Source organism: Dictyostelium discoideum (assembly GCF_000004695.1).
Source record: "Dictyostelium discoideum AX4 chromosome 3 chromosome, whole genome shotgun sequence".
NCBI lineage: Eukaryota > Evosea > Eumycetozoa > Dictyosteliales > Dictyosteliaceae > Dictyostelium > Dictyostelium discoideum.
In genome coordinates this window covers 448,650-467,600 of record NC_007089.4, presented here as the reverse complement: position 1 = coordinate 467,600, position 18,951 = coordinate 448,650, and the positions used below count along the sequence as shown (strand labels likewise).

Here is an 18,951-nt window from a genome sequence, read left to right as displayed (position 1 = left end):
TTTTTTTTTATTTTTTTATTTTTATTTTTTTATTTTTTTATTTTTTTTTTATTTTTTTTTTTTATTTATTTTTTTTTCAAAAGGAAATAAAAAAAAGTTAGATATATGTGAATATTGATGTATGATTATTATTTTTTTTATAGAAAAAAAAAAAAAAACATGAAAAAAAAAGATTTATTAATTTTTTAAAAAAAAAAAAATAAAAAATAAAAAAAAATAACAATAATAATAAAAATAAAAAAATATTGTGTGTGAAAATGGATTTGAAGCTGATAATTAGAAATTTTCTATAAATAATATTTTTTTTTTTTATCAATCTCAATATTAATCACAAAAAATGAGAAAATACCAAATAAAGAATCACTTTATATATGAATGCATTTTTAGATGAGTGAGATGATGGGTTGATGTTTTTATTTTTATTTTTATTTTTTTTTATTATTATATTTTTTTTTTTTTTAATTTTAAAATTTTAAAATTAGGATCAAAAAAAAAAAAAAAAAAATTAAAATGAAAAAAATTCAAAAAATAAAAAAAAAAAAAATAAATTCTTTGCGAATTTTGAATTTTTAAAATTAGAATTTTTTTATATATACATTTTCTTCATTTTCCCTTATTTTGTAATATATCTATGTTTTTCATAATTATAACCACTAAATAATAATTAAATTTCTATGTAAAAAAAAAAAAAAAAAAAAAAAAAAAAAAAAAAAAAAAAAAAAAAAAAAAAACAAATATTAAAAAAAGGTTTTTGATTTTAACCCCAATGTTTTATAGTGAGTGTGATTCAACAATAATTTTTATTTATTTTTTATTTATTTATTTATTTTTTTATTTCCATTTTGAAAGTGATTTATTTATATATTATATATTAAATTTCAAAAGAGTACACCACCCAATTTTGTATCTTAAAATTTAAGATTTTAAAATTGATAACCCACTATTATATTTTTAGAAATTATTTATTTTTTTTTTTATTTTTATTTTTTTTTTTTTAGTCCGTTGTGATTATTTTTATTATTGTATATTTTTAAATATTTATTTTTTTATTTTTTTTTTTTTAGAATTTTTTATTTGAATTTTGAATTTTTAATAATTAATTATTAAAAATAGGTTTTTAATAATTATTTTTTATTTTTAATTTATTTTTTATTTTTTTATTTTTTTATTTTTTATTTGAAATTTTAATTATTTTTAATTATTTTCTATTTTTAGTAATAATTTCTTTAATAAATTATAATCAGAATATTGAACTATTCTATTTTTGCAAGATAATAAATTCCAAAATTTTTGGGAAAGTGATGTTTTTATTTTATATTTTTTAATCATATGGAAAACTATATCAATTCTAGATACAAAAATTGATAATTGAAATATTTTATTACATAATTTTATTTTGATAGCATCATCACCACCACAAATTTCAATCACCATATCAATTTCATCTAATTCCATTTTTAAAACTATCATTGTTATTATATTAATTCCATTATCACCACCATCATCATCATCATCATTATTATTATTATTATCATTGTTATTATTATTATTATTATCATTATTATTATCCCATTGTTTATGATATTTTAAATATTCATCACCATATAATAACAAATCATATATTGAATTGGTGGTGGTAGTGGTAATATTTGATTTTAATCTTGGTGGTAATAAATATAAAGGTTTTAAATTATATTGAGGTAACCTTTTTAAATGATATAAAAACAAATCAATTCTATTAATTTCTAAATAATATTTTAAATCTGAAAAGTATGAAAATTCTTTATAATCTTTTTCACCATAGGATATCATCAAATTTGAAGGTTCAATCGATATATCATTTCTTAATATTTTAAATAATTCATCATTATTTGTATAAATTATGAAATTAAATGTGAATTTATTTGATTTTAATAATTTTCTAATATCATATCCATTTGGTTTATCCCTTAAATGGGAATATAAACTACTTTCATTATTAAAATTATTATTATTATTATTTTCAGTTAAAAAATATTCTAAATTAACACAATTTTTAAAACTTTCTGGATAAAATATTTTAAAAATGTATGGTCTTGAAAAGATATATTTTATAAATAAAATTGATTTAATTCTAAGATAATGAAATGAGTGATATAAAGTATGGTCGATTTCAATTCTATGAATTTTTAATAATAATAATAATTTATGATAATAATAAATTAGTTGATTTAAAGATACCATTTTTGAACCAATTATACTTTGAAAATAATAATTTATAAAAATTTCACATATTTTTAAATGTTGTGGTTGTTTTTCATTTAATTTTTCAATCCAAAATTCTAATAAATTTATCATTAATGGTAATTGAATATTTTTATTAATTAAATTATCTGTAAAAGGAATTTCTTTTTCACTATTATACAATATAAATTTATTTTTATATAATTCATATTTAAATCTTTTTGTATTAAAAAGGTGAAAATTATAATCATTTTTTAAAAATTCTTTTAATAATTTTAAATTATCCATAACACTTGATAAAAATAATTTACAAATTTCATGATTAAATTCTTTACAATTATTATATTTTAATAATAATAATTTCATTTTTTCATTTATTATAATTTCTTCTAAATTTAAATTATTATTATTATCATTATTGTTATTATTTAAATGGTTATTATTATTAATATTATTATTATTATTATTATCATAATTACTATTATTATTTAAATGGTTATTATTATTATTATTATTATTATTATTATTATTATTATTTTCTTTTAAATTTGTTGAACAAAAACTATTTAATTCTTGGAATTGTTTTATTTTTTTAAAATTTTGGTCAGATAATTGTTGTTTATATTCCTTTTTTAGTAATAATAAATTTATTATTTGAGTAAATTCAGGTAAAAAGTTATTTTGTTTATTTGTTTCTTCTTGATATAGTAAATTTATAAAATTTGAAATTGAATCATTATCAAATGAAATTAATTCATTTGCATTTAATTTACAAATTAATAATTGAAATAACCTTTTTTCAATCATCCATTTAAATGATTGAATATGTTTAAACCTAACTTTACTAGTTATACAATTAATATCTCTATATTCTTTACATTGACTCCACCATTCATCCCCATTATAAATAAAATAAAAAATTTTATAATTTAAATATTTATTTCTAAAAACTTTCCAAAATTTATTTTCAAAATTATTATTATTATTCATTGTTTTTTTTTTTTTTTTTTTTTTTTTTTAAGGATATTAAATTAAATTAAAAAAAACAAAACAGTGGTAAAAAAAAAAAAAAAAAGTGAAATTAATAAAAATAAAAATAAAAATAAAATAAAAATAAAAAAAAAATCTTTTTTTTTAAACCTGGTATAAATTAATATTTTTTTTTTTTTTATATTTGTAAATAATAATATATTATTTATTTATTTATTAATTTATTTAATATATATATATATATATATATATATATATATGTGTGTGTGTGTATAAACCCTGTTTATTTTGAAGTTAATTTTAAAAATGAATACCAAATACTACCAATAATATTAATTATTAAACCGAGTATATTAATTGGATGAATGATAATATCATTGAAAACCATAGCACCAATGATTGTTGAAGCTATATTTTTAACTTGACCAGTTACGCTTGTGGTCAAAGGTGAATTTACTGATGTGCAGAAAAAGATACAAAAATTTAAGAAAAATCCTAAAAATATACTTAGGATGAAATAAGCTTGAAATGAACTATCATATAAATGTTCAAAAGTTTGAAAATATTCAATCTCTTGGTTCACTATCATTAAAAATATTGTTATAGGTAATGATAAAACACTATTATAATATAACATATCATATGTTGACATATTACTTGCAACTTTTTTAACATAAATTAAATATGATGCCTATACAAAAAAAAAAAAAAAAAAAAAAAAAAAAAAAGATTAATAAATATTATTACTATTACTATTATTATAATATACATACTTGAAATATACAACTTAATAAAACTAAACTATAACCTAAGGAATTAAAAGATAAATCAGTGATCCCAGCAACCACTGCTCCAATTACCATAACAACAACTGATGCTATAATTTTTGGAGGAGAAACCTTTTTTAAAATGAAATACTCCATTACCAAAATTACTACTGCTACTAATCTTTTCAATGCACTATACATTGGTATATTTAATTGTTTTAATGAATCCAATCCTAACAAAACATTAATTATATAACAAAATGATAATGGCATAAGCTAATAATAATAATAAAAAAAGAGAGAAAATTAGTAAAAATCTCTCTCTCTCTTACTATAATATATATTTTTTTTTTTTTACATACTTTTTTAATTGTTTCTTTTTCAAAATTTGTATTTATTTTTAAAATATTAAAATGTTTTAAAATATGTAATATTACAATTGTTACAACCATTTGATTGAATAATAAAAAATTTGAAGCACTAAAATCATATGTAGTCATTACTTTTTTATTAAATATTGTCTGACATAAACTAACTGAACCTATAATCATTGAAATCGATTAGTAAAAAAATAAAAAAAAATAAAAAAATAAAAGAATAATAATAATGATGATGATGATGATAATAATAATGATAATTTACCATATAATAAAACAGCACCACCTGATAGAAATCTTGGTGATTTATAAAAATTTATTATATTAAATAAAAATGAATTACTACCTCTATTGAAACTATTTATTATATTATCATTTTGTTGATTTTTATTATCATTATTAATAGATTTGAAAATTGATTCATCTTCACTTATTTTCATTTTTTCATTATCATCTATATACCTGTTGTTGTTGTTGTTGTTATTGTTATTATTGTTATCTTCTTCAGTATCATATTTTATATTAATGTCGTTGTGATGAATTTTAAATTGTATTGAGTTTAAAGGTATATAAATATCATTTGGTTTTAATTTCATTTATTGTTTTATATATATTATATTATATATTTTATTTATATTATTTAATTTTTTATCTCTCTCTCCTATATCACTTTTATTTCAATGTTTTTCTTCTGTGTGAATATGTGTGTGAGTAGGAGGTGTGTATGAATGTTTTTTTTTTTTTTTTTTTTTTTTTTTTTTTTCAACAAAAGTTTTTTTAAAAATATTTTATTTTTTTTTTTTTTTTTTTTCAAATTCCCAATAAAGAAATCGACAAAATATATAGTTTTTTTTTTTTTTTTTTTAAAAAAAAATCTAGAAAAAGATATTTAGTTATTTTTATACAAGAACAATTTTTTTGTTTTTTTATTTATTATTAAGGTTATAGTAGGATTTTTATAAAAATTTAAATAGCATTAAAGTGGTGAAAAGTAATTTTATTTTTTTTTTTTTTTTAACTTTTATTTTTTATTTTCGTCTCCCCTTATTAATTATTAAAGATTTTAAGAAATTCGGTTATTTTTTTTTTTTATTTTTTTTTTTTTATACAAGTACAATTTTTTTATTTTTTATTTTATTTTATTTTATTTTCCATGTTTTTTTTTTTTAAATAAAAAAAAAAAAAAAAGAAAAATAAAGAAAAAAAAGAAGAAAAATAAACAATAAATAAATAAATAATATTTTTTTTTTTTTTTTTTTTTTTTTTTTTTTTCTTGGATAAAAGAGATAAATCTTAATTAACAATTAAATTTGCTAATGGTTCAATTGTATTATCAATATCAATTGAAATAAAAGAATTTAAACCAGCACAAGTTGCAATTGTTGATTTTGTATCAATTACTAATGGAGTTGAATTTGCTCTTGATCTAGAGAGTGATTGAGTTTTAATTGAATTATTTGTTAGAGTTGTACCTTGAATTTTATTTGTATAATTGTCTAGGATAGTTTGTTGAATTTCATTTGAAACCTCTGTTAACTTTTGAAGATTCAATGGAGTTGCATCACTTTTCAAAGAGGCAGCAATATCTTTAATTGGTAATGGTAATTGAGTGATTGTTGTATTTCTTTGTAAACCAAATTTAATTAAAGTCAAACCACGACTACTAATAGAGTTATCATCGAAATAGAGAGTTTCCAAACCAGTGTTACATTGCAAGAGTTTACCAATTGCAGCTGCTAAAATATCGCCACTTGAATGACCACTGATATCCAACTCCTTCAAAGAGCCATTGTAGAACACCGAGCATACGATTGGCAATAGATCGCCCTTCAACTGTCTACTGCTACTACCGCCACCGGTGTAACCACTGTTTAAAATCAAAGAACGTATGGAATTGTGAGTCTTTGATTTCTTTTCCAACATATTAACAATGGATTCTATAGCGGTTTGTCTAGCTTTAGTTCTCTTTGAAAAGTTACCACTAAGATCTAAATTACGAATACTTTGATGGTTTGCCATGAAATCACAGAGGATCGTTATGCCCTCGTCGCCCAAATCGTTGTCAGAGATGTTCAAAGTCTCCAATTTGATTAGGTTACCCTCGCCAAAGATATCGGCGACTGCCTCCACTGGAATTTGACATTTTGATAGATTCAAACTCGATAGATAGATGGAATGATTTAAAAAGCTAACCATATCTCTGTGAATGTTATCCTTTCTCGTGATTCTATTACCAGAGTTATCAAATTTAGTCAACGATATACAAACCTTTGAAAGTTGATGAAACTGTGGATTACTATTACCAATTAAAAAAGTAGACAACACTTTTGATCTCTCCAATAGCTTTGAAAATGATGATGACCCATCATTCTCTAATCTATTACCACTGACATCCAAATACTTTAAATTCTTTAAAATATTTTCATTATTAGAAACTGCTTCACCAATCACTGTCATTGAATTCTTACCGGCTGAACAATTATTCAATATTAAACTTTTCAATTCATATGGTGTAACCTTTAAATATTCACCCAAAACCATCATACCCTTATCCTCAATTGAATTATTACCAAGATCTAATTCTCTCAATGGTATCATTTTATTACTATTAAATGCCTCAATTAATTTCTCTGTTGTTGATCTATCTAATCCAATACCATTTAATACTAATTTTGTAAAATATAAATTTTGATTAATTAAACCAATTATTGAAAAAATACTATATAAAATAAAATAAATAAATATTAATATATATATATATATATATATATTATTAATTATCATTATTATTATTATTATAATGATGATTACCATTCACTTGATAATTTAATATCTTTAATTGAAAATGAATTAAAATAAGGATTAATTGATAATGCTGCCATGATTGGTCTTGCGTCAGCAGTGATGATTCTTTCTTTTTTAAAAAAGAAACCATAATCGAATTCTCTTATTAATGTACCAGAGATAACATTTTCAATATGCCAAGATACTTCACTAATTGGTTGAATGTTCATATGATCACACATTGAGAAATAAGTTAAAGTGAATCCTCCACATGCTCCCATATCTGGTATCAATGCATTTGGTGAACTATAAATTTCGGTTCTCTTTGGTTCTGGTACTGTAATCTTTAATCTATTTGATTGCATACCTGGAAAATTCAATGTAAATAAATAATCAATTGCCAAAACAATCTCTGATGCATCTGCATCTGTTTCAACTCCAAATATTAATGGTTCTTTACCATTATCATTTTTAAATTTTAATGTTATCTAAAAATAAAAATAAAAAAAAATAAAAAAAATTAATTTATTAAACAAAAAACAAATAAATTAAACAAATAAATAAATAAATAAATAAATAAAACTTACTTCTTTTATACCATCATATTTTAATTCTAAAATATCTAAAAAATGATGATCTGTTTCAATTTTACCACCAACTTTAAAAAAGAAAATTCTATTATTTCCAATGATAAAGAATAATTTTCTTGGTTTCTTTCCTTTTACTTCAATTCTTTGTAAATAATTTTCATCTTCATTCTTTTGTCCTAAAAAAATATCTATATTTTCTATTTATTAAAAAAAAAAAAAAAAAAAAAATTAGGTTAGATTATTTTTTTTTTTATTATTATTGAGCAATAAATATATATATATAATTTACTTCTTTCAATTGTTGTTAATATCTCCATGTGCTGTTTATTGTTTATTGTGTTTGGTGTTTTATTTATTTTTTTTTTTTTATTTTTTTTTATTTTTTTTTTTAAAAAAATTTTTTTTATTTTTTTTATTTTTTTTATTTTTTTTTTGATTAATTTTTTTTTCAAATAAAACTTTGGCAATTATTTTTAAAATTTTTTTTTTTCTTTTTTTTTTTTATTTTTTATTCAAATAATTATTTTTTTTATTTAATCACTTCTTTTGAAGGTCTTATTGTCAGTGTTTAGAAAAAAAAATAAAAAAAAAATAAAAAAAAAAAAATAATAAAAAAAAAATAAAATTTAATTTAGGTATTTTCGAATCAATGTTTTGTGGGTTTCAAAATCTTTCTTTTTTTTTTTTTTTTTATTTTTTTATTTTTTTTTTTTTTTTTCACGATAAAAACACAAATATGTGATTGATCAAAATCGTTTCAAAATGTAAATTTAATCTGATGATAATGACAATAAATTGTGAAGTGTAATATAAATGGCATGGAAAAGAAATGTGTAAAGGTAATAATGGAGAGAGTAAAAAATAAATTTAATATGGAATTTTAATTAAAATAAATGAAATTTTATAGTTATAATTCGGTTTACTGATCGATAGAGTAAACACACTATTGTTCCAATTTGGTTTTTTTTTTTTTTTTTTTTTTTTTTTTTTTTTTTTTTTTTTTTTTTTTTTTTTTTTTTTGATATGTGTCACACACACACACACATACCAACTGGGCAATAGAATGTGTGGTTTACACATTTTTAATTTTTTTATAAAAGTTTATGAAATTTTTTTTTTTTTTTTTTTTTTTTTTTTTTTTTTTTTTTTTTTTTTTTTTTTTTTTTCCCATTGGTAAATTAAGATATGATAAATTAAAAAAAAAAAAAAAAATAAAAAAAAAGAAATTAAAAAATAAATAAATAAAATTATTAATCGACATATATGTTTATATAAATATAAATAACCACGATTATTACCATAACACCAAAAATTCAACACACATATATATATATATAAGGTAATGTTCAATGTGAAATTAGAAATTATAGTATTAGTTTATTTTAATTTTTCCATAATAGATAATATTTTTCGTTATTGTTGGTTTTCTTGTTTTTTTTTTTTTTTTTTTTTTTTGAATGAAACTCTTCTTCCAATAATTGATGATACCACACTCAAACACATAATTTTACCACATAAATCATATCCGTTTGATATTATAAAAAAAAAAATAATAATAAAAAAATAATGTATTTAAAAAATAATAATATTAATAATTAATTTAATGATATTTATAGTTTTTTTTTTTTTATTATTATTTTATGTTCACCAACAATAGTAAAAAATTAACATATCGTTTTTTAAAAACTACTAAAATAGTGTTCATAACAATAATATTATCAGCTCACACACGCTTTTTTTTTTTTTTAATTTTTTAATTTTTTAATTTTTTTCCTATATATATATAGTACTACCAACACACAAATGAAGTACATTAACTCCAAAATACATATTTTAAAAAAATATACACACACTCACTCACATACACACACATATATACACATCATCGAAATTAATATAAAAAAATGATAAATCTTTAATATTAAAAACAATTTATTTATTTATCAAATGCAATACAAAATTTTGGGTTAGAGTGAAATAAATAAAAATGGATAAATACATAGAAATAGGTGGTGTTTGGGGTGTATGTTTAATTTTTTTTTTTTTTTTTTTTTTTTTTTTTAAATTCAAATATTTTTGCCACAAATTGTATATTGTACACTTTAATTTATTTTTTTCTTTTATTTATTATTATTATTATTATTTATTTTTTTAATAATTTTATAATAATTTTAATTATTTTAATTAAATTTTTTTTTTTTTTTTTTTTTTTTTTTTTTTTTTTTTTTTTTTTTTAAATGTTTAGCTTCTTGAAATTCTGATTGCTCATTATTTTTTTTGATACTGGTAGTATATACTACAGATCACTCCATTAGGAAAAAACAAAAAAAATTTTTAAAAAAAAACAATAACAACAACAATATAATTATATACTTTTTTTTTTTTTTTTTTTTTTTTTAATCTTTTTTTTTTTTTTTTAAATAAAGAAAATAAATATTATTTATATTTTTAAAATTTTTATCAACATCAAACAAAAACAACAACAAAATAGTTATAAACATTATAAATATATTTTTTCATTATATATTTTTTTTTTTTTCTAACAAATAAAAAAAAAAAAAAAAAATAATTATTAATTTAATTATTATTATCCTTTGATTTTTTTTTGTTTAAATTAAACAACAACAAACATAATTACTAATTTAAAATTTACAAAATTGTTTATTTCATTCCTGGTTAAAAGTAATTATTTTTATAATTTTAAAAAAAAAAAAAAAAAAAACAATATCCCATATAAGTAAGTATTAAATCTTTTCCCAATCAATTAAAAAAAAAAAAAAAGGAATAATAATGAAAACAATAATAATAATAATAAAACCAATAATAATAAAAAAAAAATAATAATAATAATAGACAACAATAATTTTTAATGTTAAAAATAATAATTATTTTATTTCTTTTATCATTATTTTATTTGTAAAAAAAATAATATTTTATATGTTTTAAAAAAAAAAAAAAAAAAAAAAAAAAAAAATCAAATATCATTGATTTTTGTAATAATTTTGGTATCATTTATCTATTTAACTATTTTAAGATAAATTTTATTTATAGTATATCATTTTTTAAAAAAATTCAATGTTTTTATTTTATTTTATTTTATTTTATTTTATTTTATTTTTTTTCATCAAAACTAAAATGGTTATTTTCCAACTATTTCCATTTTTTTTTTTTTTATAAAAGTTATTTTTTACAATATGCATTCCAAAAATTATCATATTTAACAGTTATTTTTTTTTTTATATAAATTTATAATTTTTTTTTTTGTTTATTAGAATATCTTTTGGGTCATTTTTCTTTAATTGGTAGTTATCACCAAATTTGTCATATTAAATTATGTTTATCTTTTTTTTTTTTTTTTTTTTTTTAAAAAAAAAAGAGACCCCATCAGATGATTTTTGAATCCAGCGTTTTCAATTATTTGAATGAATTTTGTATATATTTAACTTTATTTTTGTTTTGCTTTTCTTTTTTTTTTTTTTTTTTTTTTTTTTTTTTTTTTGCTCACCCCTCACAAATAATACATATAATTTTAAATTAAATATTTGTACATAATATATATAAAATTACCACACACACACACACATTCCACACTCAAACTCACTTTTCACACTCATAAACCCCACTTCAAGGGAACCCTATTATCTAAAACAAACAGTATTCTCGCTCATAATCTCGTTTTTTTCCTCTCTCACAAACATATATCTATATTAAACACGCTCTCTCTCACACACTAACCCACTCACCCATTTCAAACTCACCCCACATTTCCATTTAAACTTCACAATTGATACTTAATGAATGTGTGTGTGCACAAATAAAATTAAAATGTTATATTTAAAGAAATAAAAACACACAAATAAAGAAAAAAAAAAAAAATAAAAAAAAAATAAAAAAAAAAAAACACTCACACACTCTCAAACACTCACCCACTCACCTTAACCCAGTTCTCTCTATCATTTAAGTTGTTTTATCTTTGATGGTTACGAATAATTATTATTACTATCATTAAATAAATATTTATTTTATTTTTTTTTTTTTTTTTTCCATTTTTTTTTTTATTTATTTATTTATTTATTTATTGTTTTTTTAAAAGATCAAGTTTGATGTTGATAAACTCACCATCATTAAAAAAATAATAATACAATTAATTCAAACAACAATAACAATAACAACAACAACAAAAAAAAAAAAATAAAAAAAAAAAAATAAAAAAAAAAAAAAAACACAATAAAAGTGGTTTTAAATGTGGTGTATAGATAAGATAAAAAAATTGTGTGTTACTTACTGCACATACACTCAAACTCCAATAAAACCCCAAATAAATTCCTTTTTATATTAATTATTTTATATCATCACATCAAAGGAATAATAATAAAAATAATAATAAAAATAATAATAAAAATAATAATAATAATATTATTATTACTACAATTTTTTTTTTTTTTTTTTTTAATATTATTTAACCATCCAACAACAAATATAATATATATATATATTCTTGTTGCTATTTTTAACTACCAATAAATTATAATTTTAATTTTTTTTTTTTTTTTTCTCTCTTTTTTTTTTTCTCTTTTTTTTTTAATTTTATTTTATTTATTTAATTTTTTAATTGTATTTTTTGTTAAATTAAACACACACCCATTTATACAAATATATATATTTTTATTTTTATTGTTATTTTAAATCCTTTTTCTTTTTTTTTTTTTTTTTTTTTTTTTTTAAATTAAAAAATTTTTTGGAAATTGGAATTGTTTTTTGTTTTTTGTTTATATTATCTTATTTTATTTTTTATTTTTTTCCTTTATCCTCTTTTTTTTATAGGTGTGATTATTTTTATTTTTAAAAAAAAAAAAAAAAAAAAATAAAAAAAAAAATAATAAAAATAAAATTATGATCTATTGTTTAAAAAAAAAATAAAATAAAAAAAGAGAAATAAAAATATTGCCAAATTCTAATTAATTAATCCACCCATTTTTATTTTTATAATCTATTTCTCTTCAAAAAGTTAAACAAAAGAAAGAAAAAAAAAAAAAAAAAAAAAAAAAAAAAAAATTAAAATAATAATAATAATAATAAAATAAATAATTAAACTTTTTGTAGTTAATCTAAATTCACCTGTATATATTTAAATATACACTTAAATATTTTTTTTTAAAAAAAAAAAAAAAAAAAATAAAATATTCCAATCAAACCCCCAAAATTCCAAAATAGTAAAAATAAAATTTTAATAATAAAAATAAATATAATTCTTAATAAGTATTAATTCTATTATTATTTTAAAAATAAAATAAAATAAAAAAAAAAAAAAAAAAAAAAATTATAAAAAGCAAAATGAATGAATCATTAAAATCATTTCATTCAGTTCCCGACCACGAAGATTTATATTCATTGCTATCATTAGCAAATCCGAAATCAACTACACCAAGTGATTTTAATCATAATAATAGCGGTAGTAACAACAACAACAACAACAATAATAATAATAATAATAATAATAATAATAATAATAATAATAATAATAATAATAGTTCCAACTCAAATAATAATAATAATTATTCAAATGGTTCTATTCACATCGGATCACTATTATCTTTATCGAATAAAAAGGAAGAACCAATTTGGAACAACAATAATAAAACAAATAAACTAAACGACCCAATCTTTGTAAATAGTAACAACAACCAAGTACCATTACCACAACCACCATCCTCTTCATCATCTTCTTCATCATCCTCTTCATCTTTAAATAATAATAATAATAACCAACAAATGATATCATTTATGAATAATATTCAGCAATTACAAATCCAGCAACCACCATTACACAATAATAATAATAATAGAATAAATGGTAGTAATAATAATAACAATAATAATAATAATAGCAATAACAATAACAACAACAATAATAATAATAATAATAATAATAATAATAGTAATAATAATAATAGTAATAATAATGGCCAAACAAATGGGAATAATAATAATAATAATAATAATAATAATAATAATAATAATAATAATAATAATAATAATAATAATAATAATAACAATAATAACAATAATAGGTAATAATAATATAAATAATAATAATGAATTAAGTTCATCACAACCTCATGTTCCAAACCAATTATCATCGTCAACTCAACATTTAAATTCACCTCCACAATTACAATCCTCTCAATCATCTGTTTTAACCTTATCATCTCAAAATAATTTTTCAAACAATCATAACAGCAATAACAACAACACAAGTCCACAACAATTATCTCCAACTAAATTTGATAATCAAATAAAAAATGAAAAAACTATACAAGTTGGTAACAACCAACCAATTTCCCAACAATTTCCACCATCTCAAATCCAACAACAACATCAACCACAACATCAAAACCATCTCACACATATGTCTGTTCACCAAAACCAACAAATCCAACAACAAATCCAACAACAATTACAACAACAACAAATCCAAATTCAACAACAACTACAACTTCAACATCACCAACAACTACAACAACAACAAAATCAACAACTACAACATCAACAAATCCAAATTCAACATCAACAACATCAACACCAACTACATCAACAACAACAACAACATCAACACCAACAACAACAACTACAACAACAACCACAACAACAACAACAACAACAACAACAACAACAACAACAACAACAACAACAACATCATCATCATCATCATCATCATCCACAACAACAACAACCGCAACAACCACAACAACCGCAACAACCACAACATCAACATCAACAGCAACCACAACAACAACACCATCATCAACCACAACAACCACATCAACAACATCAACCTCAACCACAACAACAACCTCAACCACAACAACAACAACAACCACAACAACAACAACAACCACAACAACAACAACAACAACAACAACAACAACAACAACAACCACAACAACAACAACAACCACAACAACAACAACAACAACAACAACAACAACAACAACAACAACAACAACAACAACAACAACAACAAAATCAACAACAACAACAACAACAACAACCACAGCAACAACAACAACAACAACAACAACACCAACAACTACTACAACAACACCAACAACAACATCAACAACATCAACAACAACATCAACATCAAAATCAACATCAACAACAACAACAACAACAACATATTTCATTCCAACTAATTACATCACAACATCATGTATCAATTGATGATGACTACCCATTAAATAATTTATTATACGATAAAGTATATACTGGTTCAGTCTCATTAATTTGTTGTAAATGTAACAACAAACAAAACGTTGGTTAGTATTTTAATTTTAATTTATTATTATTATTTTTTAATTTCTTGATCATATTTTTGTTAATTATTTTCATTTTTTTTTCCAAATATTTCCAGAAAGTAAAGTATTCCTTTCAAATAACATCCAAGTTATTCCAGGACCTGAAGATAAAAATTATGAATTTAGATGTTTTGATTGTTCAAAAGGTCAATTTTATTTCAGACATTTATTTAAAACTTGGAAAGAGATGATCCATACCTCATTGTTCAATTTGGAAAGAGAAAAGAAATATAGATTCTCTCACTATAGAGAAATCATTAAATATGTACATAAACATTCAAAAGAGTTATTGGCTGATCGTGATAAAGGTAATTAATTTATAATAATAATTTTTAATAAAAATACAAAATATTTATTAATAAATTTTATTTTTAATAATAATAAGTTTTACATTCAAAAATGAAAAATATTATGACAGCAACATTATCATATAATAGAAAAATTTTCATTTCATTTGCACGTGATTCAGGTATGTGGTCAAATTATAGACATGGTGATTCAATCGACGAAGATGAAAGAGGTTTGTTAACTTGGAAAGGTAGTGAACAATGGGAAGGTTATATTGATCAAGATAGTAATCATTCTCTAACTTGTAAATCTTGTTCAAAAATGATTAATTTTCGTATGTATTTAATTATTTATTTTTATTTATATTTTTTTAATCTTTTTTTTTTCTCTCCCACTTTACCTAACATATGTATATTTAATTGAAAAAAAATTATAGAAATGAAAGATTTAGTTGGTAGTACAGTATTACCTGGGCCATCTGATAGTAGATTTGAATTTTATTGTGATTCATGTTCTCAATCTAGAAAATTCACACTAAAACATCTTTCAAAATCTTGGAAAGAAGTTGCTCATACTGCATTATATAATTTAGAAATCATTAAAAAGTATAGATTCTCTCATCAAATTGAAATCGCTTCATATGTTAAATCTCATCAAGATTCTTTTGCTTTCAATAGAGAAATGGGTAATTTATATTAAATAATAATAATTTTATTTTTTTTTTTTTTTTTTTTTTTAATATTAATATTTAATTTTATTTTAGTATTTGAAGATAATATTAAAAATAGATTAAGTACTGTATTATCAAGATATAAGAAAGCATTCACATCAATTGGTAGATACACCGGTATGTGGAGTAACTTTAGAGAAGGAGATGAAAATTTACAAGAATTACAAGAGATTGATGACGACGGTGACGATACCGATGACTCTTCATCATCTTCATCATTGGATGAAATTGATTTTGATGGTGTCGATCCTGATGAAGTTCAAAAAATGAAATCATCAATGTCTTCACCAACAAAATCTTCAAAATCTTTCAAAAAGTCTAAAAAATCTAAAAAAATTAAAACAAAATCATTGAAAACTGGTGGCGTTAAATCGGCTTCCACAAATTCAACCCCAATAAAACAATTAAAAAATATTACTACATCAAATAATATTAATAATAATAATAATAATACAAATGGAAATAACAATAACAACAATAATAATAATAACAATAACCTTAACAATTCAAATAATAATAATAATAATAATAATAATAATAATAATAATAATAATAATAATAATAATAATAATAATAATAATAATAATAATAATAATAATAATAATAATAATAATAATAATAATAATAATAATAATAATAACACCACTAATACTAATTCAAATACCAATACAAATACAAATACAAATACCAATACAAATACTTCCTCATCATCATCTTCAACTGCATCTTCAGTTGTTGGTTCACCAATTTCAACAATGTCAAGTGAACTCTTTAATTCACCAAAGAAAACTCCACTATTACCAACATTAGGTTCAATTGATGGACCCAATTCAAATAATAATAATAATTCTAGTGGGGGAAATAATAATAGTTCTAATTTTAGTATTTCAGAACAGCCTAACAATAGTAATAATAATGCAACAGCCACTGTGAATTCTCCTACAAATACCAATATTAATAACAATATTAATAATTTACAACATCTTAAACTTCAATCATCGCCTCCTCCTCCAACCGCCGCCATAATAACAACCACAACAACTACTACAACAAATCATAATACTCACCAACATCATAACAACCATCAACAACAACAACAACAACCACAACAACAACAACAACAACAACAACAACAACAACAACAACAACATCTACATCATGGCAACCATCAACAACATCTACATCCTCATCCACACCACCATCAAAATCAACATCACCATCATAGCCATCAACATTTACACAGTCACTTAATCCAAAATAGTGGATTCTTACCTTATAATTTAAATGGTAACAATAATAATAACAATAATAATAATAACAATAATAGTATTTCTCCAAAATTATCACCAGATTCCTCAACCACTACACCTGTTTTGAGTAACTCCCCAAATTTCAATTTTTATCAATTTTATGGGAATAATTCAAACCAAAACAACAATAATAACAATAATAATAATAGTAGTAGTACTGCTACCACTACAAATCATAATAATTCAAATCAAGTCCATAGTGGAAATAAAGGTAATGTTGAGTGTTGTTTGTGTTTCAAGACAAAGGTTCCACTACAAAAGTGTAAAAATAATTCTGCCACCCATCCCTATCAACAATGTTCAAAAGCCTTTTGCAAAGATTGTCTTTCCCATAATTACCACTTGTTTTTAGGTAAAACTGGTTCTGATCTATTCTGTCCAGATTGTAATTCTTCAAATGATAATAATAGCTCCTATAACCCATATAACAACAACAGTAATAATACCAATAGTAATAATAGTAATAGTAGTAGTAATAATAATACTGTATTTAATGGCAACCATGGTTTCCAAAATTCATTTAATGAAATGGGTTGTCCTGGTAATAGTAATAATAATAATAATAGTAATAGTAATAGTAATAATAATAATAATAATAATAATAATAATAATAATAATAATAATAATAATAACTATCAACAATTACAACAACATGGTAATTTAATTATTGGTCCAAATAATCAACAATTAAAACAAAAAAGAAAAATTGGAGATGAAAAAGAATCAATAATTTTACCATTGAATAAACAACCAAATGATAAGAGATCAAAGAGTGAATCAGAATTATTGTTACATCCACAACAATTACAAATGCAACAACAACTAACTCACCACCAAATCTTTGGAAATGGTAATGTTCATTCTAGTCCAGTTCAAGGTAACCAACATCATCAACTTAATGTTCATTCTAGTCCAATTCAAAGTCACCAATCAAATTTAGTTTTACAAAATAATGATTCAATTTATCAAAGTCCAGTTCATCATCATAATCATAATCCTCACCATCAAAATAATCATAATAATAACCAACAAAGTCCTCATCAAAGTCCAGTTCATCATCAAGTAGTGATTCATAACAATAGCCAACAAAGTCCTCATCAAAGTCCAGTTCACCCACAAGCATATTTCTATGACCACTCACATACCACCCAAAGAAATTTATTTTCTGCTCCTCAATATTTTGGAAACAATAGTAACCATAATAGTCATAATAATAATAATAATAATTTTAATTCACCTCAAATGAATCATCACCATCAACAACAACAACATAATCAGCAACATAACCAACAACAATCTCATTTACCATTTCCAATTCCAACATCATCACATCCTATAACATTACCAACTATTTCAAACATTAATGATAATAGCAATAGCTCAAATAGTTTAAATTCACCACCTATGATTGGTTCTTTGTCTGCATCATTAGTTTCCCCCTCATCCTCAAATCCATCATTAATCAAAATTAATTAAACACCATCATCATCAACAACAACAACAACAACAACAACAACAACAACAACAACATTAA

The 18,951-nt window shown here is 20.4% G+C and overlaps 4 protein-coding genes across 4 annotated transcripts; 1 reads left to right on the top strand and 3 right to left on the bottom strand.

Moving 5' to 3' along the window:
* Positions 1-1,194: 1,194 nt before the first annotated feature.
* DDB_G0278199 (hypothetical protein) lies at positions 1,195-3,213 on the bottom strand (the record flags this gene model as incomplete). Its single annotated transcript, XM_637110.1, has 1 exon — positions 1,195-3,213. The coding sequence occupies one exon, from the start codon at positions 3,211-3,213 to the stop codon at positions 1,195-1,197; it is 2,019 nt and encodes a 672-aa protein (XP_642202.1).
* Positions 3,214-3,496: 283 nt separating this feature from the next.
* DDB_G0278631 (solute carrier family 35 member protein) lies at positions 3,497-4,953 on the bottom strand (the record flags this gene model as incomplete). Its single annotated transcript, XM_637109.2, has 4 exons — positions 3,497-3,904; positions 3,987-4,256; positions 4,343-4,482; positions 4,623-4,953. The coding sequence occupies 4 exons, from the start codon at positions 4,951-4,953 to the stop codon at positions 3,497-3,499; spliced, it is 1,149 nt and encodes a 382-aa protein (XP_642201.2).
* A 697-nt stretch (positions 4,954-5,650) lies between these two features.
* On the bottom strand, positions 5,651-8,811 carry DDB_G0278629 (hypothetical protein; the record flags this gene model as incomplete). Its single annotated transcript, XM_637108.1, has 5 exons — positions 5,651-7,076; positions 7,169-7,629; positions 7,729-7,928; positions 8,021-8,051; positions 8,776-8,811. 5 exons carry the CDS (start codon positions 8,809-8,811, stop codon positions 5,651-5,653), a joined length of 2,154 nt encoding a protein of 717 aa, XP_642200.1.
* A 4,254-nt stretch (positions 8,812-13,065) lies between these two features.
* DDB_G0278197 (hypothetical protein) lies at positions 13,066-18,893 on the top strand (the record flags this gene model as incomplete). Its single annotated transcript, XM_637107.2, has 6 exons — positions 13,066-13,802; positions 13,837-15,050; positions 15,146-15,397; positions 15,475-15,711; positions 15,814-16,062; positions 16,141-18,893. 6 exons carry the CDS (start codon positions 13,066-13,068, stop codon positions 18,891-18,893), a joined length of 5,442 nt encoding a protein of 1,813 aa, XP_642199.2.
* Between the last annotated feature and the right edge of the window lie 58 nt (positions 18,894-18,951).